Source organism: Lepisosteus platostomus, chromosome 6, assembly GCF_059453375.1.
Source record: "Lepisosteus platostomus isolate fLepPlt1 chromosome 6, fLepPlt1.hap1, whole genome shotgun sequence".
NCBI lineage: Eukaryota > Metazoa > Chordata > Actinopteri > Semionotiformes > Lepisosteidae > Lepisosteus > Lepisosteus platostomus.
The window spans coordinates 41,105,666-41,131,827 of NC_142616.1; the positions used below are offsets into that span (position 1 = coordinate 41,105,666).

At 36.9% G+C, this 26,162-nt stretch overlaps 1 protein-coding gene across 2 annotated transcripts in view; it reads left to right on the forward strand.

The window, feature by feature from the left end:
- LOC148661720 (attractin-like protein 1) overlaps nucleotides 1–26,162 on the forward strand; it is a 429,208-nt gene that overhangs the window by 104,778 nt on the left and 298,268 nt on the right. For both annotated transcript variants that reach the window (XM_088635864.1, XM_088635865.1), the window contains exons 10-15: nucleotides 667–821; nucleotides 12,737–12,821; nucleotides 13,870–14,081; nucleotides 17,275–17,393; nucleotides 20,255–20,387; nucleotides 22,466–22,647. In XM_088635864.1, the coding sequence (XP_088491990.1) occupies nucleotides 667–821; nucleotides 12,737–12,821; nucleotides 13,870–14,081; nucleotides 17,275–17,393; nucleotides 20,255–20,387; nucleotides 22,466–22,647 (886 nt within the window). The remainder of the gene's footprint in view (nucleotides 1–666; nucleotides 822–12,736; nucleotides 12,822–13,869; nucleotides 14,082–17,274; nucleotides 17,394–20,254; nucleotides 20,388–22,465; nucleotides 22,648–26,162) is intronic.

Consider the following 26,162-nt stretch of genomic DNA (forward strand, 5'->3'; position numbering starts at 1 on the left):
GCCTTGCCGTGGCAGCATAGCTTCTGTACAAGGCTGATGTTTCTGACATCAAATCAGAGTTACAGTTCTGCATGTTTCATCACTGTTGTATGAACTTATTTGTGAACGACCTGGAAACCTTTTATTTACATTTGAATTGGAGCTATGCTGTAGTATAAGGACATTTACATATCTTCCACCAGATTATTTCTCATTGTTATAATACCTTTCCTGCAGTTACCTGAAGTTTAAAGTTTGGAGATGCTTTTCATGTTTCTATTTTTTTTCTTGTGCTTGAGGTAAAGTCTTCTGAGAATATAAAGTTAGATCAATGTGCAAGAGCTCAGTCAATCTATGCCTCTCTCTGCAGTCTGGAAAGTTGAGGTTCAAAATGAAAAAAGCAGAGCCATGACTGATAGAGCATCAAGAGGTTTCTTGCTTTTGTTCATAGGTTTGCCTTTGCTAGAGCTGGAATAAATGCCTCAGTATCCCCAAAAGGGACTGATGGCTGTCTTTGTTTCTAACTTTCTAGGCTCTACTTTTAACATTGACTTCATTGGCTATTTCTGAACGGCAAACAAGGAAAGGCCTCTTTGGAAATAGTGTATCCCTTAACATTGTTGAAAGGAAGGGTCTTCATTTTTATTTAGTCTTTTGCTGCATGAATGTCTTTGTATTTTCCTACAGGACAATCTTAAAGGAAAGTGGCTTTGCACGGTATCTCCACTCGGCTGTCATCATAAGTGGGGCTATGCTGGTCTTTGGGGGAAACACACACAACGATACCTCTCTGAGCAACGGAGCAAAATGTTTTTCTGCCGATTTCCTTGCTTATGACATAGGTATGTATTCTCACTCCCTGAAGAGCTGGATTTGTCTGCTCAATTTGTTTCCTGCAGTGATGGGCAAACTAAAGCATAGCCACAGAAATGATACATGCTTATTGTAACTTGAAAGATTTTCAACTCGGCTTCTTTTGAGGAAGTTCAATGTAGATTTTGGAAAATGATTTTACGCCCGTTTTAAGATATTAGTATATGACCTTGACATGATTTTAAATCAAAGTATTTTGATTTCTAATGTATTGACTCTTAGAAATATATTTATTGCTATTTCAGTAGGAGTTACTTGTCTGGTGAATCTCTTGATATTAAATTGTGTAAACCTTTAGATAACCTAAAATAATGTAAGAAAAAGGAACCAATTTGTTTTTAACACTCACACTGGCACCTTAGGCTTTCTTCAGACTGTGGCACTGCCACAGAATCTTTTTTTCATTTCACAAATGAACTTTGTATCGTCTCAGGCATTTCTGAGCCTCAGAAACAGGTGATGATGACACCAACAAATGAGGATGTGACCTTCTTGTTGACCCAGCAACCTCAAAATAACCCCCTCTTGGCAAATATTTATACCAAGTCTGTTTTCAGTCTCGAAACCTCCTGGAGTGACAACTATCCCTGTTTACACTGCCCATAATTGTTTTAAACACATAAGTCTGTGAAAACAGCCATTTCTTGCAGGTGCAGTACACACAATTCATTAATTGCCTCATGTAACACAGTCCTGCTATCTGGATCAGTGAATCTAAGCCTATGCTTGAAATTGTGGTGAACTGCAAAACTAGAAGAAGGATTTGTTTGGAAAAATAGCATTATCATAAAAACCAATTTGGGATTTACATGGCTGGCATAAAATAGCTCTTCATGGCAGTATTTTTAAGCATTTAAGAAATGCTAGGTACCTAAAACTGAAGGGTACAAATCCAAACTTGATTAGCTTACTGTATGTGCTCCTGAGTTTCTAAGCAGCAGATGAAGTGAGTGTTTTATTGAACAGTTTTAAATGTTTTAAAAATACCAAACCATTGTTCCACACTATGGATCAATAAACAGCTAACTGGTTAATTAACTAACTAACTAAGCTAACTGGTTAAAAAGGTTGCAGTGGTAATATTACAGACTTATAATTTTCCTGACATGGATTCTTTTAGGTTTAACACTCTAGGTTACAGGTATGTAATGGTGACAGGGCCACTGAGCATGCAAAATCCAACTAAACTTAATCATGAATGAAATAACATTGCTTAGTTATGATAAAACGTATACACCACTTTAAGACCTTTTCAGCTGCAGTTAAATGTACATATATGTAAATAAAAATGCAGAGTGTAATTTTGAAAAAATACAAAGTCTTAGTTGAAAATTTCCCTTCCTATTAAAACGGTAGTATGATAAACCTAAGGTTTTACCCAACAACTTGATAACCCATCTTAAGAGATCCAAATGCAAATGTCTCTTTGGAGCACTATTCAGGTTTTTCTTCTCAGGCAAGGTGATAATTGGTATTTTAATTTTAAATGCCTGAACATTTCATTCATTGATTAAAATGTAAAGAAAAGGGAATGAGCCAAAAATTCCCTTCCTCACTCACCACTCACTTCTTAGAAAGTGGTGATTAATTGGTGCAAATACCTGTTCTTCGGTTTTAGCCATCTCTTGTCTTAGCAAGCGAGTGATTGTTTCAAGTTATTCAGGAATAAAGCTGATCTTTGGGATGTTGTTGAACATTAATGGCAAAAACTGTCAATAACAAACATGAGCCCTTCAAGTTCAAGTTTGTCATTATTCTCATACACAGGTATATGGTATAACAAAATGCTGTTTGGCTAGCTCTCAGACCGTAAGTAATACAAAAAAACAACAATACAATTGTATAAGAAAGAAAGACAGAGACAACGCAATGTGCAAAACAACAACAGATAATGTGCAAAACAGCAACAGGTAACAGGTAATGTGCAAAACAACATCAGTTGTGCAAAATCATACATCAACAGAATGTAATAAAGGATAGAAAATTATGGGGAGTGAACTTCTTGACATGTGAGGTAGAGGTAGATTTCAGTGTGTGTTTGAGTTTTGATAAGAGAGAAGGCACTGCAAGGGTTCATTCAGATCGTGGATGAGAGAGGCTAGGAGTTTAATAATCTGATAGTGCGGGAGTAACAACTGTCTCTGAGTCTGGTAGCCTGGGCCCGGATGCTCCGGTACTGTTTTCCAGATGGGTCAAACAGTGTGTAGTTGGGGTGTGTGGGGTCTTTGATGATGCTTAGAGCTTTCCTCTGCACCATCTGTAATTCTGAGTAAAAACACAGAAATGTAAGCTTGCTGTAATGTTTTATGCCACCTTTCACTGTAGATCTGGGGTTTGTGCTTTAAGTAGCCTATTAATTTGCTGCAATCTGCATGCTTTTTAAAAAAAAAAACTTTCTTGATTTTCTGGGTTTCTAGAGAAAGAGGCACTCTCACAAATTCAGATGTTAATTACTATGAACATATTGTTGACTGGTCTGTCTGCCCTGTGACGGACTGGCATCCTGTCTAGGGTGTATCCTGCCATGCACCCGTTGCTTCCCAGGAAAGGCTCCAGCTCCCCCACAACCCTGAATTGAAGACGCAGTTAGAAATTGATATTATTGGCTGTTAAAAAAAAGTTATTTTTTTTAGTATTGACCTCTTTATCCTGAAGAATGGATTCAGATTTTCCAAGCCTTTTTTTATTATTTCACAAATAATTACAGTTTAAACATATTTAAATTTAAAACTGGAAATGCTGATTATATTTGTTTCAACTCCCTCCCGCTGCAGTGGAATTTCTAACAGCTGATCAACTCAGTTCATAAATGTGATGAGGGCTGTTCACACTTTCATCTGGAAATGTACACTTTTCAGTGCCCTGCAGTTTGAGGTCACCCAGTGCTAGCTTGAGAATTAAGTACACTAGAAGCTCAGAGGAGTGCATGTTCTATGACATACTGAGGATACCCTGACCAACTAAAACCCATCCAACAAATGCTCATCCCCAAAGCTTGGTGACTGTCTTTACTAACTGAGCCACTCAGGAGACCTCAGCTGTTATTTTCCCTTTTAAGGTTTTCTGGGCTTGCCTAAGACGGCATGTATTGTGTTCCAGTGACTGGTACTACAGATGCAGCCATGTAGAAAATGCGTCACAATTTAGATCAATATATTTAAACTAATATTGCAATTTGCCATTGACGTACAGTATGCACTACTGAAAACATTTTTATATTTAAAGGATGATTAATAGCAAGTACTTATGGTCAATAAACTTTTTTTTAATACTGTACTGATTTGTCTGACAATCACACACAGCTGTGGTACTTTAAGGAGTCACTGCACCACCTGACAGTTTAACAGTATTTCATTCTTGCATATGATTATTCAAAAATATAAAAAAAACATAATGTGCTGTTGTCTGGGATACTGTCTGTGCTTATAGCTGTATACCAAATGATACCTTGTACACTCAGGAAGGTCGCATCTGTAGATAGGGTCAGTATCAGCAAATGGGCATTGAATTACTTATTCTTCAGTCAGAATGTTTCAGTCTCTTTGGTGTTTAGTTGTAATGTCTGTTAATGATTAAGGTGTAATATTGTTAAATGTATGCTGTGCATGATAACATGATTGCAACAGAAGAGGAAATCTCAATATACATGTATACAGTATGTAGATACATTGTACAACATAAATTCAGAGAAATTAAACTGCAGTGGTCCTTACAATATGAATAGTCTTTGAAAAGAAGCATGAAGTTTATATTGTGCAGCAGGTGGTCTTTTCTATTGGAAAACAAGTTAAACCTTCAGATCTTAAAAATCCTTCTAAACCTTTGTGGTTTGTAATAGCTTGAATTAAAGGTTTCCAGTAATTGATCGGTAATTTAAGGGTTTGTATGCACAGCTCTCTTTAGGTCCCGCCATAGCATCTCTGTGGGGTTTAGGTCTGGACTTTGGTTTCACATTTTTCCACTGGAATTTCTGGTATATTTTAAGTGTGGAATTCCTGGCAGATTTGATAGCAAGGCTTCTAGGTCCTGACTGAGGCAGCAAAGCAGACCTCAACTATCACCCCCCCAGCCATACCTGATGGTTGATTTAAGGTTCTTCCAGTCAGGTTTTTTTCAAACATGAAGTTTTGCATTTTGGCCAAACAACTCACCTTTGACACTTCTGTCTGGGGCATATTATTCCAGGTGCATTGTTATTCGTATGCTGTTTTGCACATAAGCTGCAGGCCTGCTAATAAGCTTGCAACTTGATGAGCAACTTTTTTTTATTCATGGTAGGCTGTGCAACGCCCTTCGAATCTTTCACTCTTAATACGCATACTGTATGATAATATTACCATACTGTTATAGTTAGGTCTGCATGGTGCACTAACAGCACGTTCAGTGTGTTTTGTTCTGATCAAGTTAAGAGAGTAGAGCTGAGTTAAACAAAAAGAGTTCAAAGAAGAATCAACATCAGTTTAATGGAACTGAATCTCGTGAGCAGGACAAATAGTATGTAGTTTGATTCAAGCTTTTATACTCCTTAGATATAGTAAGAAAGAGAAGATTGCTTTCATTAAAATGTTACAGGCTTAATATGAAAGGAAGCCTTTTAAATTAACAATGAAACACTGAGATGGGATCACAAGAGGAAATTGAGGGTGAGCAGGATTAAAAACAGAGGGAAATTCTCTGCCCTCTGCGTTGCAGGGATTGGGACAAACAGACCATCTAAATTATCGAAGCTGACATTCTGGGTGCCTTTATGAGAAATTTGGAGGAAATGTTTGATTTATTAACTATTAGCAACGAGACAGTCAAGATGGGTTGAATGGCCTCCTGTTGTTTTTGCCCTGTTGTATTTTCCTGTCACAGATAAAAATCTAAGTGTGATGTCTTTAATGTTAAAGGAATATGCAGATTGTTTATTAAAGGATTTTGTCACAATGATTTTTTCAACAACTTTATCATTATTTTACTTGGTTTTTGAAGACAATTCTAACTAGTTTTATTTTCAATTCCAACATAGTTCTATTTTCAATGCGTTTTAAAAGTTTTATTCTGTGTTGTTTATTTATGGAATGTATGTAGTATAATATTGCTCTACTTTGTGGCAACACTTTTCTAATCTCAAAGCTATGCACAGGGTTGGGTTTAAAGGTTTACGTGTTTGCTTTTGTTTTTGTTTTCCAAAATAACCTTAGAGGGTATGTGGTTATTAGCTTTTTGCGTTTGCAGCTAGAGATTAAATTTAAGTTGACGTAGAAGTCATTTTCATTTGTGTTTCTTTCTTTTGCTCATACTTCTAATTAGATTTCAGAAAAAATAAACTGTAATTAAAATTATATGATTCGCTCTGAAGGCCGTTAATACCTCCATCTTTAATGAGATGTTTTATATAATGGGTAGATAAAGTAGCTCAAAGCAGTTTAATGAGAAAATACTTTTCATTAAAACTTGCATTAAAATGATTTCATTTATCTCGCACTGTTTTGCTGTTATTGTATCTTTCTTTATGCTTCTTTTCTTTTCCTTGTTTGCTGCACACTTTTATAATAAGCTTCATTCTAATATCCTGAGAGGAAATTAAACAGTCTCCATTGTGATATACATCAGGTGCCCTTACACAGTTTTGTTTAGTGACTTTCCAATTTCTGAGGCCTGTTAGTCTGTGTTTGAAGTTTGAGGCTTTCTCCACTGTTTCTCTCCACTGTTTGACAGGGTCTGTTCTTGATCAGTAGTAGCTGTCTAGTGTGTTAAGGTTTTGCAGTAATGGGTGTGTGGTGCTTTGACTTTTCATTTAAATGTCACTGCTCTGTTTTCTGCACTTTTGGCCTTTCACACCTTTTCCTTCCTGAGGGCCTGGCTTTGAATTGTGCTGTGGGTGCAAGTGAAGAGTTTAGTGGCCTTAAAAGAACCTTTAGTCTACATCTCATACACGGCAGCAAAATGGATAACTCGTTCAGCTTGTCCTAAGTCCTAAGTAGTTGTATCATTAACACCCAACACCAGATCTGCAGATGCTTTAAAAAAAATAGCACACAACTAAGCTTTTTTTAAAAAACAATCTGTTTTAGAATTTGAATTGTTACTTTATTTGTTATATTACTGACTTGCACAGTTATGCAGAGCCGCTCTGTCAGTATGATGCAGCCTGTGTTATTTTTCTCAACCGTACTGAGTCTTCCGCCGTGGTTCAGTTAGATGAGCTGCTGCTTGGCAAAGAAGACATCTTGCATTGCTCGGCAGTAGCTCCTGTGAAAGTCCTGTTAATTTTCTGAAGGAAAGTGCTGCTATCAAGCCATGTAAAGGTATTGCTCACAGCCTAGCTTAAGAAGTTCCTTGACATGGAAGTTATACTTTGCAATAACCGCTTCCAAACACCATGTGACATCTGCAGGCTATTTCCATTAGCCTTTTGCAAATAAAAGCACTGTTGGCTGATGCACGAGAAAAATGTTGGTGTTTTAATGAGCTCGAAATAAAATACCCTGTATTTGCTGTAGAAGAATGAGAATGAGATAACTTGGACTGTGGAGTTAGAGAGGCATTGACAGATTTTCCGATGCATGTGTTCTTGCATTGTAAGCGCATGTGGAATTGATCAGTGGGTGTAATCATGTAGGCGTGCATAGAGAGTTGAAAATGCAAACACTTAGAAAGCTGCAAGATTAACTGTTAAAAATATATGTTCAGTTTCCATAAACAAAACATTACTATAGGTTTTGGCCTTTTAACTGTTCTCCAAGAACTGGTTTGCACAAGTGTTACAGTACTGCACCAATACTATATGGGTGTGATTTTCTTAAGAGGTTTGTTCATACTGTTGCAACTAATGAAGGCATGCTGAAAAAATGCAGGGTATTTGTTTTCTCCCTCCACCAATGATTTATTTAGCAATCTTTTTTGTTGTCCAATTTTGCAACTGCCAACTGTTAATTAACTTGGCTCAGTACTAAAACTATTGGGCCAGCATAGAGGAGATGAAGACTGTAAACATGCATCTTTTGGGAAGTTGACTGACAAGCCACCTGCTTCTTTTTCACACTGTAAGCCCACAGCACAAACAGGAGAGCTAAAATATTGGCAGGCATCTGGCCAGCTGCTAACTGTGCCGTGGCAAGCTATAGAAGCACTGACTGTCTTTGATGAGCTGCCCCTCAGGTAATTCTGATCATCGTTCGCTAATGACACAGTCCAGATTCAAACTACTGGTCTCATAAAGAAAGGCCTTCATTATGTGAAAGGTATTACTGGCCCTAAAAGTATGTTTTTTTTGTGAGGTTTTAGTCCTCAGTTAAAAGAAAATCAACTTTTATATTTGGGGTACCTGCAGCTTGTAGCAATGTTTTAGAGCGATGTGTGTGTTGTCCAGTTGTTGTTGTCTCTCCTATAAGCCACTATGGTGCTTACAGTGTGCTGAAAGCTGACTGAAATTGTAGCTGTGTTTTTTGAAACAAATTTTAAGTAAAAGAAAATGCTGAAAACCGTTATACATGTTCTCCTTTAGCCTTCTGGATTGGGTCGGGATTATTTCATCACTGGCTAGACTGCAATAGCAATCATGGGTAAATTCTCAAAAGGGTACTGCTCCCTCCTCACTTTGCCTTGCTGTTTAAATTACTTGTGTAGTTCTGTCATAACACAGTGAGAGGTGAATTTCCTGTGCCCCAATGGGAAATTGATATCTGAGCTTTCTGTGACACCTGCTGCAGTGTGAGTGGGCTCTGTTTCGTGAATGCACAGCTGTTTTCTCTTCTTTACATCAGCATTTACTGGCTTTTCTGACAGTTGAAGCTGTTTCTTCTGCAGTTCACATTTGTTTCACACAGACTATTGATATCCAAATTCCCGCAGGTCACAGTTATGGTGCCATTCTGAAACTGAATGGAGGAAATATCTGTACCAGGAGTGTGCTGGGATTCAGATGAACCTCTGTCCTCAGTGTGTAGTGACCTTCACAGCTCGGCTTGTATTTGAAACATTGCTTTAACGCGTCACATAACCAGTACAAGAAGGCAGAATGCATTGTGGTATGTGTGGACTAATTTATCAGAAGGATAAGAATAAAACTAAAAAGGGACCTAGCAGCCTTTTCATGGATGTTAATTATTCCCCATTTGCCACTTCTCTGGCGAGTGTTTTATATGGTGCTGCTCTACAAATTTTGTGGTTAGCAGTACTGAAATAGAAGGGTAAGAAAAAAATGGAGAATGGCACAGAAAAAATAACGTGGGGCTTAATGCTGATGGACTGAGCTTCTTGCTGTTTGTCTGCCTCTTTGACTGTTGTATAGTAATTTAATAAATATTTTTCCAGTCTCGCAGAATTTTTTTCTGTGTCTTGCAGCATTATGATCATCTGAACAACAGGATGTTAGTGTAGCCCCATAGAAGTGGAGAATACATGAAATACGTTCATGAAATAGGATAATGTTGTGCCACTTTGGATTAGCAGTGCTGTAGAAACTGCACTTTTCTGTTACCATAAAATTATTTATTTTTTCAGACCGGTATATTTACCACAATTTTTGTAAGAAATTAAGTCAATAAAACTATTTCTTTCAGGACTGAACAGGTTTTTTTTTTTTATTTGTTATGGAACTGGACATGTGTCAAGGCTGAGAAGTCAGCATTCACCCCCCGTTGTGAGCAAATTTCATTCTGCATCCCACACCCCAGCTACTGTATTTATATGGTGTGTGCAGAAAATGTTCTGTTTAATGAGAAGTGGAGGAGTTGGACTTTAAAACTGGTACAGTGAAACCACCTGCAGTAAATGTGTGGTTACTCTGCTTTAGGAGTTCTCAGTTATGACCATGCCTGAGGTGTCTGCATTGGAAATTTAATGGTGTGCTTTTTTAAGGGACTACTATTATATCTTGTGAATATTTCTCTTAACAACATTCTTCTCTATTGAATGCAGCCCTTGTAGTTGTTGTATTGTTAATTTTTAGAGGCTTTTAAAAAATAGAAAAAGAAATTGGATTTTGGAATGCAGTCATAATAAGATGGGATAATAGGATAACTGTCTTTACATATTTATCACATTCAATCTTCCCTATCTGTATGCTTGAGTACTTTAATATGCTTCCCATACTGAATACTCTTTTAAGAGAAATAACTACTGACTTAACACGTATGTTATGGTATTTAAAATTTAAGATCAGTTTTCATTAGGGGAGCCCATGTTTTCCCACCAGTGATTAAAATGTCATATTATAAGATCCATTCCTGTAATATAATTCTGAATCCTCAAATATGCAAAGATATTCAGAAAATCACTGTTTTTACTTTTGTGTACCAGGAACTTAATTTGACCAGCTTTTAACTTATACATACTGTAGGTTAAATGCCATTTGGATAATTTATGTATTTTTTCAAAGATGTGGGAGTTTCAGAGAATCCTTTTATTTCACTGTGAATTCCGATTATAAAAATAAATAAAACTGACGAGTCAGCGTTTGTGATCAGGAATCCTAGATGTGCACTGATAACTCCCGGCTATTGCCTGAAAAATCTGTAATTAAAAACACATTATGAGGGTGATGTCCAGCAGTGAATTTTTATAATAGCAGCTGCAGTGGATTAAAATTTTATGATTTTTCAAGCACTTAAGTCATAAATGTATCCCTTTCATCTGGACCATAGCAGCAATTAGCTGTTTATTACTCTATTAAGGCCACAGTAAATCCATAGTGTTCTATTCTGTAAACACAATACACACTAATTACCTCATGCGTTTGGCACACAATGTGTTGTTTGCGATTAATATCGGTACACAAAATATTGATATTCGCAGTGCAACTAATTGCTTTCTGTTTGCATTTGGTTTAACCATACGTTATTATAGATTTTTTTATATTCAGCTGTTTTTACAGGCTTCAGATTGAAAGAAAAATATTTATAGGCCTTCTGTGTAATGAACCTTTCCTAAAGAGTCACCTGTTTGAAGGAGACTTTTTTTCCTAGAGTCCTCTACTGGTAGTGCAGAATTCCTGTTATACACTGTATTCTCCTGATCCTAGATAGCTCACCACACCACAGACCTACAGACCAGTGTTCTTCAGCCTCGATCATTCCTAATCCAGTTAATTGCAGAAAATTATTTAATCTAGTTCCTAAATTATTTCATAATTGATTTTAAACAGGGATCTTTCAATAATTAATAAGCTTGTAATAAAGAAATAAAAACGGACAAGGAATACAAAGAACCTAATCTTAAGAGCTTTGAGTCGCATTTTCTTTTTCTCCAACAAAAGCTAAAGGTTCTGTTTTTCAGATTCACTGGTTGTTTGCTATTTAGACATAGCAGACATCATTAGACTAATAAAAATAAGAAAATAATTTGCTCATTAATGAGCCTTCTACTACAGAAAAGCTAATTGATTACAAAAGATCATATTGAATTCTATAATGTTTTGGATGTAATGTGTTTTCTTTTTGTTATTGCATCTTTTTTTAAAGTAGTATTACATTGTAAAGTGCTCACTTTTATGTGGTTGTTGGCTAGGACATACTGTACTGTTCCTCTTGTGGAACAAATAATAGGGTTAAATCATTAGGCTGTGTTTGGTAATGCTGTGTGTGGGGGGAGGGGGTAGTTTTAAATTTGCCCACTGTATTTGGAAGTAATATACTGAAGCAGAGTAAAACACTGCTACATTGTTCAATGTTCAGGGCTTGTTGGAAAATAAGTGTTGTTTCAAGTGATGTTTCCATTGTGTGGAAAACATCTTACTATAGCTACAGTTCCCTGTGATGGGGGTTAGAATGTGTCTGAGTCCATTACTCTGTCACTCCGTTGGTGATTTTTGCAAAGGGTGATATTGTTAAAAGCTTGCAAAATCAGCTTTTTAACAATGCCAAACGTTCCCTTGTTGGTGATTGGTGGGTGTTGTCTGTAATTCAAGAACTACAAAAGTACACATATAAACTATTGAGGGGTTTCTCATAAGTGAAAAATAGGTAGAGATAGGGTTGAATGGGAAGAGTAATTTTCTCCTGACAGAAATTTACAAATCTTGTTTCCATTTTCTTTTGTTAGTCTTTGTAATGAGGGGTCTTTTCTGTGTTTGAACTGCAATGCAGCAGATGCGAACACAAAAAAACGCTGCATTTATTAAGCAAGCAAGATACATTGCAAACTGCAGACTGACTTAGTTGTAACCTTTGGAAACAACAAAATTAGACATTATTGCTTCGACTCTGGAGCTAGATAAATTAGGAGGGCTTCAGTGTGTGTTTTCGGATATGCAGTGATAAAAACTTTTTGTGAAAGTGGTGCAGGGGACTCGAGCAGACCACAGTATAATCATCTGGAGCTCTGGTGTGTGCTCTTTTCCAGAATTATTGAGAAGGCGGGAAAAGATAAGAGAAAAGGCTATTGGTAGCATGTATTTCTGTTCTGCTCTGAAAGGACCTGCCACTTTGACAAATAACATTAGGAGCTTAGGAATCGCTCAGCCTCCAGCCTGCTGCCTGGATTAAGTTTTTCTTATTGAAGGAGCTGCTATTATCATTGTTGCATAATAGGCATTGGTTTTCATAATGCATTTAAATTAATTCTGAATTTCATTGTGTAAAAATAAATACTATTCTTTTCTTCTCTGTCTACGGTTTTATGGGAATTTGAATTTCTCCCAAAAAAAGGTTTTAGAAATACAGTACTTAACCTGTACTAGTGTGTTAACATTTTGAGTTCAGTTTCCATTAAACTATTAACGGAGCTAAGTACACAAAGACCTGTGAAATTTGATAAACCGACATTATATTTTTCTCAATCTGCAGTGATACAAAATTGTTACTGGAGGTAATTTTTTTTACCTCTAAGGGTATTATCCATTACGAGTTTTAAAAAATAACTGGGTCTCTTGGTATATTCATGCTGCCTATGTTCACAGCTTGTGATGAATGGAAGGTGCTGCCAAAACCCAGTCTCCACCGTGATGTCAACCGCTTCGGGCATTCTGCAGTTGTGAGCAACGGGTAAGCTAACGAAAACTCTCTCTTGTCTCATGTTGACCCGTGTGGTATCATACACTGTTCTCTGCTGGGTCAGTTTTTGAGATAGCAAGGGGACAAATGGATGTCATGGTGTTTGAGACTGCTGCCTTACAGCATTTGAGTTCTGGGTTGACATCTGGCCTTCAGCACCTGTTAGTATGGGTTTTGCATGTTTTCCCCTAAGTTCCCTTGCTGCTCGTGTTTCCTCTCACCTCTTGAAAACCAGTTAGGTTTGATTCATTGCTCTATACTGACCTGCCCTAGGATTTCATCACTGGTTGCTATGAGAACAGTAACTGGATTCTCTAATTTATGACAATCTCACAAGCACAGTAGTGTAGATCACTACCCCTATAATCTGTTGTGGATATGGGACTATAGAGACAGACTGAAATACAGGGGTTTCCTGAAAATCTGATTCTGGACACATATTGGGGTGTTCTGTAGTTCTGGTTCTCCCCTGATTTCTTAGCTATTTAATTTGATTATTTACTGTACACAGTCATGGTTATAGATTAATGATGATGAAAAATGTAGGATCAGATTTAGGGAAGTTCTTATAGATTGCAACAAAGTACTTGCTTGTGTTTTAAGTATTACTGACTCATTCTAATTTAGAAAAGAGCACTTCAGTCAATTTTTTTAATGTGTGCTGGGGTAGAGCTCAAATTAGGGTTTATTAGGTTCAGAACGTTGTTTGTGTTATTTTCTGAAGCAGTACTGAGTGTCTCGTGCCAGTACTACAATACGCTTCCATTGTAGCGTACGTCATTAGGAAAACAAAGATAATTGAATCTGATGCATGATACATGCAGTATGTGTGGAGTAAGTGGACATTCATTGTGCAAGGTTCAAGTAACCAGCAAACCAAAAATTAGTCTTTCCATGGATGTAACTCCATTTGAGAAGTTAAAAAAATAGTTGGCTAATCTTATTTCACCTTTAGCAATTTAGGCCCTTGAAAGGATCCATGTATATAGGACTTGTCAATAAATGTGGTATGGTTAACATGTACTCTTTTATCTTCCAGGTCCATGTACATATTCGGTGGGTTCTCTAGCGTTCTGCTCAATGACATTCTCGTGTACAAACCACCCAACTGTGAGGCCTTCAGAGCTCAGGAGCCATGCTTCAGCGCTGGTCCAGGAATCCGCTGTCTGTGGATTGGCGACCGCTGTGTGCCCTGGGACCCACTTCACATGGGGGACAGCAACCTAGCAGCCCAGTGCCCCCCAAAAGCTAGTGAGTAGAGACAGTAGCTGCCATTTCTCTTTCTAATTGCCTAATTCTCTAGCACTTTAAGCAGCTCATTATTAACATTCCAACTTCTTTTTATGCCTTGTGAAATATCAGACGAAGCAGATTTATGCCATTTTTTTCCTATTAGGGTTCTTTTTAGTGTTGAAGTAATAGTGGTGATGAGACAAACGAGAATAAGGGCAGCATTACCTTATTCCTAAATTTTGGGTCAGCAGTTTCTTGAGATTTTCAAAAGTGTGAAAGCGTTTAACAACAACAGTTACATTTCAATAATTACCATGCATTTCTTTGTGCATCAGTTTTGACTTAGATGAAATAAAATGTTTTTATTATAATACAAATAATGAAAATAGCCAATTTTTTTAGAATTGGACAAGCCATTAGTCCAGCACATGTTCTGTTACTGTCATGTCTTGCCATTCTTTCTAATTACACAGATTGTTTTCATGTCTGAGTTGGTCAACCAAATTGTTGGAATTATAGATATCAGTCAATGAATAATAAAATCAAGGCAGAGTGCAGCAGTCCTTTGTGTTGACTGAGCAAGGCATTTAGGGCTGTTTTTACAGAAGGGGTATAACCATACATTCTATTTTGTGGAATTACTTTGCACGATTGCAATTCCTAATATTACAATATTAGGGCCAGTAGGAAATAAAAATGAAGAATGTCTAATCACTTACAGTCATGCTTGAAAGTTTGTGAACCCTTCAAGCTGGTCATTCTTATACAGCTATTACTGTATATGAACCTGAACTCTTAATGAATATATATATATAGAATGAAAATCCTAAATAAAGACTTCCCGCACATAAAAAGGAATTTGAACTCATAGATTATTAGACTATGATCACCAAATCACCAGATATTGTGTGCAAAAGTAAATAACTTGTGGCACCACCTTTAGCATTTAACAATGAGACTCATGGCAAATGCAGAAAAAAAACATTTTCATCATGATATCCATTGTTAGAATTATAGGTGGAAGGTTTTTTCCATATTTTTTCTAATAACTTTTCACCATAGTTTATACAGGCAGTAACATACTTAATAGGTCAACAAACAAGAATACCAGATCCCATGTTATGTTTAAACTGTTGTGTGTGACTATTAAGAGCCTTCTCTGAAATTCTGTCTAGAGGTACTAGAGTAACTTGTTAGAATAAGAACTATCTGCATATTTAGTTACATTGTTTAAGAACAACAGCCACATGTTCATGTTGTTTTGCTGCCCTGGAGCTTGTTTTAACATTTCTGACACACCAGGAGTTGTGCCTTTGTGGCTATGCTTTATTGAGCAAACTGAACTGCATTCCACTGGTACACAAGGTGTCTCTCACAACACCTTAGGGATTGTAGTTTCTGCTAGAGTGCAAATCTCAGCAAAATGAGGAGATAGAAATGAAAGTAATTTGCTTTCAAAGAAAAAATGCATGGGTTCCTTCGCAATGAAATAAGCACAAAGGAACCGGAACTGTATTGTGACTTGATAAGTTTGGGTAAATACAGAAATTTCACTTTTCTTAGTCAATTTGTTGCATGTGCAGTAACAAATGCATGCATATAAACATATAATGAACTTGCTGCATTATCAGTTTTATGGATCCCATTTGCATAATCCTTTGTGTATGATTTTTTATAATAATTTTGTGCTAGTATGCCTTCAGGAAATATCGTGTCCCAGTTATTTTTTTTTTTCCATTTACACTGAAGGCCGACTTCCCTGCAGGATACAAAGTTGCTTGCTGTGAGATTTTATGGTTACTGTCAAAATTTGCTGGATTGCATACAAACAAAAGGAATGGTTGTGTTAAAAATGAGTCTCTAAAGAAAACAGACCTTTTTTTTTTACTTTGCTAATCACTATGACTTACTGTGTGAAGTGCATTGTAATAGTGGAGTCATGAATCAGAGTTTAGTGCAGTTGGTTAATTATTAAATAAAAAGAAGTCTGCAGGGAAACTCGGAGAGTGCTTTAATTTTATGTAATGCTTGGCTTTGATGTTTGTTCATTAGAAGTAAATAGGGAAGAAATATATTTAAACTGCTGAATATTTTATGAAGCTTTTGTATGTTTAAAAGGAGAAAGGACTTTAAAATGAAGTCCCAGTTTGTTTTAGATTTAGAAAATGGAAATTGATTTTAAAGGGAGCAATAGAAAATAATTACTGTTTTCAGAATGCCTACTATCTGTAAAGACATATAGACAGCTGGAGTGCAATGCAGTTCTGAATGTTGCAGATATTCTTCACCCCCTGTGTGTGTTAGCATGACATTCTTCATTTTTTCAAAGTACAAAAATAACACACCTGTGTTAAACCTGAGTGGAGTTATCAACATATGTATAACTACACATTTCTAAACCTGAATTAAAATATTTAAAATGTAACTAGATCTGTGGCTTAAGAATGAACACATTTCAGGCATGCTTGTGCAATACACTTTAGCTGACCATAAGAAATTCTCCAGATGGAGAAATCAATTGTGTAGGATTTTGATTTCAGGAAAAACAATTTAGAAAATCTCTTGTTACGAGTTTTTGGCATAAAACAGGCTTTCTTAATTTTTTCCTCTTTTAGTAAGGGAGCCTGCCACCATCACCATAGAAAGGTCTTGTTGTTATATCTCTCATTATATGATGATTACAGCTCGAAGTCTGTAGTTTCATATGGAATATTATATACTTCTGTCAGGATTTTAGAGCTAAAAGTAAGGTAATATGAAAATGTGTAGCTTTTGTGGCTGACAGGTTTATTTCTCTCACCTCAGGTGGATTACTAGGTATATGTTTTTTTTTTTAATTTAATGCATAGAGTCCAATCTAGACCCATCTTAGAACTCGGGTAAAAATACAATACTGTACATTTGAATTTTTTCCCCTTCTCTGAATCTTGACATTTAAGAAGAGCACATTGGATTTGTTTGACAGCAGAGATAAGAATGGAAATAAATATGTGCATGAAAAGCGATGTAGCCTTGGATCAGGGTGCAATTATGCTCACACTGTACTGATAAGTTGATAACATGCCATATGTTGCCTTCTTTACAGAGAGAGCCTTGTGCCAGGGCCACAGTCTATTCAGCTAGTAACATTAAGGTATACACTATACACGTTTTTTCTTTGTCTGAGCCTCTTTTTTTATCCCCCCTCCCGCCACCCCCCCACCTCTTCCAGTTGCTGCAGATGACAGATGTTACCGATACACCGACTGTGCCAGTTGTACTGCAAACACAAACGGATGCCAGTGGTGTGAAGACAAAAAATGCATTTCAGCATCCAGCAACTGCACCATGGTGAGTGTGTGGCGAAGAGCTCTGGGTCCGGAGCCAGTGGAAAGATGCATAATTCATCTGTTAAACAGCAATTAGGCTTCCTGCATGCTGCAGTACTCTTCGCTATGATGAGGCAGGTAGCCAGTGCAGGCTGCAGGAAATCTGCGAGCAATGGTTTAGTCACTGACCCTTGCTGAAACTAGTTTTTATGGACAGGATAAAGAAGACCTATTAATTTAGTTTGGTCCCTTCCAGTGCCCCCAGGGCTTACCTCAGCTCCAGCATGTGTAATGTTTTTTTTTTCCTCACCTCACCTCTGAGACTCTCAAAACAAACCATTTCACACTTAGAAAGAGTTTAAACTGTTATTGTGTCCAGCTTGTGCTCATATTTGTTTTCAACAGAAAATGCCCTGTCCTTAATTTACATTCTCTGTCAGTCAGTTTAAACTTTGGAAAGTTTTTACTAAACACTGTTTAAATTTTGGAGGGCAGGCTTCTTTGTTCCAGGCATGCACCTTGGACATTAATTGAGCATATCTTTCTTTACTGGCACGGGGAATTTTGTTTTTGTAAATTAAAAAAAAATACAAAAGGGATTTGACCTCTTTTTAGCAGCCAGCTTAAAACTTTCCTGGTTTGTCACCTTTTAAAATAAGAGAGAAAAAAAAACAATGAAAACTTATGTTCTGTTATTTAATTCCTACGTATTCTACTGGTTGTTAATGTTCCCTGTGTGTTAATTTTAACTCATCAGGTAGGATTTTCTCAAGGTATAGAAAACATTTATTATTTTATAAAAATGATGTGCAGTAGTTGAATTTATACCCTTAGATCTGTTCAGTCAATTTTAGGAGAACTTAATAGTTCTCCTAATAGTTCTCTGCAGTTGTTAGTCTTTCTTTAGCCTTATGCATCAAGTAGGAATTAAATAAATACACAGTTTTAATATTTGACTGATTGAGAATTGTGGGGCAGGTTTGTTTATTGCTTACTCTTAGGATTTTAATTCACCTCACTGGAATTCATTAAGAAACAGAACATGGCAAGCTTTATTTTCTCAGGTACCCCCTGATTAAAACTCAAAGTTTAATTAGTATTTTAATTACCTGTTTTGAACACTGTTCCCACTGGATCTTCTGGCAGGTGGTCTGTGCTGAAACCTGCAGGTCTGTGTTTTTATCATGCTTCCCAAAGTCCCATAGAATCACAGTACTGCTGCACTGGGTAAGAGGACAGATGCTTTCGACAGGAGAAGAGTACATATCTCACTAAGAGCAGAGCTGTGGTGTGCTTCTTACAATAGGAATTCCTATCATTATTATCCCCATTATGTACAAGACCGAAGCAGTTCCTGGTAGACCTCAGGGTCTAACACTATGCATTCCATTCAAGCCCTCACTGATGTTTATGACCATATTTGATTAACTAGATGAAGCAAAACTGTTCTGTCTTGGCTTGAAAGAAGTTTTTTTAGCTGATGAAACTTGAAAAGAGTGTGCTTTGGAAGTCACCACCTTTCAAAGGTTTTGGACTGTGGGTTGAACTTACAGCTCCAACATAGCAGACTTGAGTCTGAACTGTGCCTTCTTCTAGGTTCTCCAGGCAGTGATTTGCAATTGTCTGTGCTCTGCCAAGACTGAGTTACTTTGAGTAGGGAGGGTCTACTAAGTTTTCTTTGTCTGCCTGGATACCTGTGATTTTTAGTGCTCTCTGTGAGAGATGCTTCAGTCCTTGCTGTAGCTCCTGGGTGTCTGGTTGTGAACAAAGAGTTGGGAAATCACCAGAATGCACAGAGCTGGAAGGCTTGTGTAGTATTACAGTATGTTTGATACGCCCTTGCAGATACAATGTCAATTGACACGTCCATATCGGAAGGTATAAAAAGCAATTATATTGTTAATTCTTTTGTCAGTCAGGACCTCGGCTTTATGTCTCATCCGAAGGACGGCACCTTTTTACAGTAAAGTGTGCCTCTACTGGCCCCACTAACACCTCTTCCAGCAGCAACCTTTTTTTCCCATCCAGGTACTGACCAGGCTCACACCTGCTGAGCTTCAGTCAGTTGCCAGTTGAGACTTGCAGGTTTGTGATATAGCTGCTGGCAATATCATGTGATGCACTTGGGCACATCAACAGTGATGTATCCTGGGGTCATCAGGTATTTTAGGTTCCTTCAATATCAGACATCCTTGCCCAGGTGACGCCAGCCTGCATCCATGTAGCACTACCTTGAGCTCACGGATCACTTCTCCTTATCCACAGCCATCTTGATGCCACAGCCTCAGTGATAGCTCTGATGGCTGACACTTATGCCCAGTCCATTGTAGGCCCTCTTCAGGGATTTCTCGTGGATCCCCTGCAACCTCCTTCAATAGACAGGCACCTTCCCCTCCAGCCCTTCAAACAACACTGCTGCACCACTGCACCAGGTCTTCATACTTGGCCCTCTTCCTCTCATTGACCTCCTCCATTCTCTCTTCTAAACAGCTCTGAAAAAAATATTAACTTTATGTCCGTTTAACTTAACTAAGTTCTAAATTGACATACAGTAATTTGGATCAAAAACCCAGAAGACTGTGTAGTCCTCCAGGATCTGTGGTTGACAGCTCTGTTGTACAGAATGACCTATGGCGATAGCATCTGACCCCATTTAGTGTACTTATTTACACTAGTGTTGTAGAAAAAGAAAACATTATGAGCATAAGAGATGGGGGGTGGTGGTGGATTATCTTTCTTCATGAAAGAAGAGATTATTGGATCAGTAAACGGCTATTGCTGTAGTGTGTGTCCTCTTCTCCCTTGAAATCTTCCTTATTTTCAGATGAATGACACATGTAATGTTATACAACTTAATCTGAGTTTTCTGCTGATATATTGCAGTCTGTGAAAAATTACACAAAGTGCCACGTCAGGAATGAGCAGATCTGCAGCAAGCTGGCAAACTGCAAGAGCTGCTCTTTAAATCTCAACTGCCAATGGGACCAGCAGCAGCAGGAATGTCACGCTCTTCCTGGTAAGGGGACTGTGCTAAATCAGCATAGCTGACAAGTTTTCACACAACGTCTACTCTATGTTCAGGTTCTACCCCCATTTACCTAATTGTTCACCCTTTCTGTAATTTGTGAAAGTCAAAATATTTTTTTATACTATAATATACTCTTTACTGTAATCTTGAAGATCTCTGTTCTAAGAGATAGCAATTTCTTGTACTGCAGCTATTGGAATGTGAAATGATCAGTTCACTTAACGGAACAAGTTTCCATGGACTGTTATTATATGAATAATATAATTAATTACAACAAATTATAAAATATTGACTTTGCATATGATGTAGATGTGTAAAATAATAAGGGTGCTTAATCCTAAACATAAGGTAGAACAGTATACACAAATTAAATACAAAAAAATAAATGTACAGAGACAAAAAAGATAAACTTATTTGGAATTTCTTTACTGCAGTAATCTGATTTCAGTTAGTTTTCATTGTAATGGATTTTTAGTAGCTGTACTGGATGTTTTCTTTTTGTGTTTAGCTGTCCAAGAATTTGATTTGTAAAATATAACTTAGTATTTTGTCAAGCTCAGCAAAACGTTACAGTAAAATCCGAATCCATGCATATCTGTCGTGAAGTGCCTTCTGTGTAAGTGTGTGCTGTGTCTTCTGCATTTGCACATTCTGACCGGGTTCAGGTGTTGTTTTTTGCCTGAGTGCTCCTCTTCTGTTGGATGGAAATTTTATGAGAGTGAAAATGAGAGTCCAATGGAAATGATATATTAATTTTCTTAACCACTTTCATCAGCCATGTTTATTAAACTACAAGTTTTGGATTTGGTATAGTATATCATTTTCACCTACTTTAGTTGTAAATAATCACACACAGATGGCTCGCCTTCATTTGGCGCTTTTAAGACCCACAACTTTTAGACTCTTGTGAAAATAATATGTAGTTTCACATTAAATCCCTCTGCAGCTGAAAAAAGAACACATACCACATCACCGCCTGCAAATTTGTGTATATAATTATACATAGCATAAAAACTGTTCCATAAAATTTGGGGTGAAAATTAAGAGCTGTTTTGTACATTTTGGATCACTTTCCTTAGTTATAAAAATAAATGGTCCTGGAAAATACAACTGCCATCTTTTTAGTCCAGAAGGGTGTCTAATTACATATGTTTTCCTAATCTCTCAAAACTTTTGTATGCCTTATTTGATTATAGATGATTGGAGAGTGTAATTGTTTTTTTTTCTTAAATTCTGGGCAGAGGTTTCATTACATGTGAGCACAAGGCTAGTTGGCCAACCACTTTGGCAACCAAATTAAATAAAGTATTTTTTTAAATGGGCCCACAGTTGAGTATTTTTACTATTTTTGTAGGATCTGTCAAGAAAGGATCTTACAGAGAGCCCATCCTAACTGGATGTAAATCAAACTGCACAAACAGTTTTAGCACGGGATGAAAAAAGAAAACAAGCTATCCCACACAATTATTTGGCGGATAAGGCCTAGTATTAAGTGTTAGTATTAAATTAATTTTGTTTTTATTTAGTCCTACCTTTTAAAACAGCACTACACTGTATCAAGATTGATACCAAGGTGGAATGACTGGTAATCAGTCACCCAGTCACAGCGCAACTTTCAGTAGTGCTCTCAGGACCTTATCATCAGTACATTTGAATTTGGCTAATAATATGCTGTATTTTAACGTTAATGTTGAATGGCATTTGGTTAACCATGGCCAACATTTACATACTTCATTTTAGATGAATTATGAAAGTATTCATTATATATATATGCCAATTTATTTATCAAAAGCATTAATTCAAGATTGTTATTTTAATTTTGCTCAGTAACTAGTCTGTCCAGTATGTTTAGGACCCCCCCCCCCCCCACCTCCTCATAATACCAATGCAAATCCTGTTTTAGATTCACTGGCATGTTTACCTAGAACCTAACCTTGTGTGCAATCAGAGGACTTACTGTAGCATATGGCCTGTAAGTTGGTATAAAAACTCTGTTGGCCATCATTCCTTTTGATGCCCGCTGTGTATAAAGGACGGTGACTCACACAACATCTTCCTGGTTTTAGCTCATCTCTGCGGAGACGGGTGGAACCACGTTGGGGAGGCCTGTCTGCGCATTAACTCCAGCCGTGAAAGCTACGAAAACGCCAAGCACTACTGCAAGAACCTCAGCGGGAATCTGGCCTCGCTGACCACCGCCAAGGAGGTGGACTTTGTTCTGGATGAGCTGCAGAAATACACCGTTCAGGTAAAGGTGGAATTCAGGGTGGTCCTTGACCGTATCAGACAAGAAGAGCTACCTGTTCCTCATATTTCCTTCAGTTCAGTTTATTTGTCATATGCACAAGTGCAATGAAATGCTTTTTTACATGAATGCTCCAATACAAAGACATTAAGAAATACAATGTCAAAACATAAACACAGAACAGCAGCAGCAGGAACAACAGCCACAACAAGTTAAATGACATAACTTTAAAAAAACAAGTCAGCACAAGATGTGTGAGATGTTCAGGGAAGCTTACAGGAATAAACTGTCTCTGAATCTGGTGGTTTGTGCCTTTATGCTCCTATAATGCTTACCAGAGGGAAGGGTTGAGAATGATGGTGTCTTGTCTAGTAACCTATACGTAAATTTGAGACCATTTTCAATATTTTCTGGGTCGTGTAATGTCTTGAAAGAAAATAGAATTATTAAAGTGATAATTAGTTAAAAATTAATTGAACTGGTGCATTATAAGAACTGTTTCCCAAAGCTTGCAGAAATGCATTGTTTGATTATTAATTGTTTAGTATTTAGTAGGTATATAGTATCAAAAATTAGTAATGAAGGGGGTTTTATTCACACAAAATGTTTAGTAACCCATGCATACATTATGCAGGATATATTGAAGCATTCAGTGTTTTGGAAAATGTTATTTTCATTTGTTGTCCTTAGGAATCATACCACTATAACTGAATTTTATATATTATCAAAATATCACAATGATTGATATTAAGGGCTTTGACATGACACATAGGCAATCAGGTTAAAATGCCATGAATAAAAGGGACAGATGGTAAAATGCACCTAAGTTTTCAAATGTTTTAGATTCCGGTCTTCACAATAGTTTGACTGTTCGATCCAAATACTACAGTAAAGTAGTCCATCAGGGTGTTCAATCTCAGAAGATAATGATCTCAGTCACATTTTCATACAGTGCAAAAAGGTTCAGTTTTAAATTGAATATACATAATGATTACTTTGTCCAAAGATCAATGAAAGGTTAGTCCTGATATGTCTGGATAAGATGTCACAATATTGTATATCTTTGTTTTGCAATAATTCTGTTCTATTACAGGGATTTAAATATATTGTTCCTATATAATCATCAAAGGAATTCTGCCTGTAAAGAAGTTCATGTTGTATACATTTATTTTCAATTGAAAAGTTGTCCATCTCTTTGGGACTTGAACTGCGCATAGATATTTGCTTTTTCCTGGATACCATAGTTTCTTTAACCTAATACACTCTAAATCCATTCTTGCTGAAGTTTTATATCTCGTTTAGATTTCTTGCTGAGTAAGGTGGATGTAGGAATAAACACATCTGACTAGTTTTTGGGTGTGGAATAACAGATCTAAAATCATCCAAGATATTTAATCCTTCAAGTTCATTTGTCATTGCCATCCACAAATTTTATTTTTTCTTGTTTGTTGAGTCACTTGCATTTTTGTATAATTCTTTCTTCCAAGCAAAACAAACCAAATATTGAATTCTAAAATAAAAGCAAACCAAATACTGGATTGTGAAATAATATGCAGTCAGTAACTTTTTGGGCTGGGAATGGGGATGTCTTTAAAAGGTCCTATCTAGCAGTAAGAGACTTTGGAGACTGCTTTAAATCATGCACCAAAATTATATTATATGAATAAAAACATTACTACTTCTTTGCGCATCAGCATTTTGTATATTTCTGGGGGCCCTACCCTCCTAAATCCAATTTGTTATGGGTATCAGTCAAAAAGGATCTGGCAAACCCTGGCTTTAAAACTTTACTTTTAAAGAGTAAGACATGTAGGCAAAACAACTCTTAAATGCCTGTATTTGGGATTTAGTTTTCCTAAGGTTTGTTAAATATAGTTGATATGTAGAATGCTTTGGATATATTGTGTGTACACAAAATAAGTTTCTGTAACAAACCGATGCTCATATAGTTTTGATCCTCTCATTTACTAAAATCTTACCCTTTTCTCTGGAAACAATGGAAATCAGGTCTAATTCAAATGACTCTTTGTATTATATATTTATTATGTATTGAAGTACCATATACTTGGCATTTCCATTCTTGAAATTCTTAGTTGCATGTGTTCTCATTTGCAGTTGTGACACTAAAATTTGGATCTATAATTCTCCAGTCAAAAGCCATACAAGTCTCTGTTAAAGATCTGCTGAACTAAAGTCACAAATTGAAGTGCATATATTTTATTTACTTTTGATGCTTAATACTTTTAAGACATACTGCTTCTAAGAGTATTTACTTTAACTCCAGTGCCAGACTACTTTGGGATATAATGCCTTAAGTGGTAATGAAATAATAATTGTGGAATAATGTGAAGATTTAACATAGAATATCATTGCGAAGTACTCTGGCCTTCTGGCTTGTTTAGCCAGACAGAATTTCTACTCTGGTCCCATCTGCCTGTCTTCTTCGATTTACTCTTTGTAAGCCACTGTGAATGTACTATCATCTCCTGCCACATGGGCTTAAAGAAATTACGCTTGATCTCCCAGTGCCTGTCTTTTCATCTGAAATTCTAATCATGAGAATTTCAGGGGGTGAGATTTCCTTTTAAATGAACCGTGTGTGCCGCACAGGCGAGGGCTGGCGAGTTCAGACGTGTCAGACACCACGGCTGCAAATTGTGATACAGGGTTTAAAACCAAAAATGCAATGCTTGGATTGAGTAAGAAATGGTTTGAAGAGGAAATTGGGGGGGGGGGGGCAGTTTTAGCTGCTTGCTGTTTTAGCCTCTGGCTCACAGCGTGAGTCTACGTGGCGTTTGGATTTTAATTCAAGAGTCTCTCTGAATTAAATAGTGAAGCAGAGACTGCATCTAGACATCTATGCTTAGTCAGAATAGGCCCTGAGTTGGTGCTTTGTTTATAATCAGATTTTCTCAGTATATGTGGTAAACCATCAGGCTTAAGCCTTAGAGCCGTACTTGTTGTAACAGTATTCCATAGCAACAAGACAGGTGTCAAGTGATAACTACTGTACCAATAATGTAGGTGTCAGAGGATAAAAAAAAACAGTTATTATGAGAGCCCATTATCATGACGTACTGATGTAATATTGTTTGCACACTGTATGGCTGTGATGAATTAACAAAATCTTCACATACCACTGCATTGGAGCCTGGTGAAGAAAAATTGTTTTAAGGATATGTTTTAATTATGCTACCAGTGAACATGTACAGTAGCAGGCATAGTTTGTCTTAAGCCTGATCAAGCATGTATGCAATCTCATGTTACCTTGTGGCAACCAAAATGAAGTTCACACATCTTCTGTAATGCTGGATTTAATTTGGGGGAAAATAACACATCTGCAAGATAACTGAAGGTAAGCATACAGAAAGAGTGCCAATGAAGATCGGCTACAAAAGACATGTTTAGTTATGCATTTTCTTTCAGGATCTTATTCTGCTTGAATAAAATTACTTACCTGATTTTCCAATTTGTCTAGATTATCTGTACTGCTCCTATAATGGGAGTGGAAACTACTG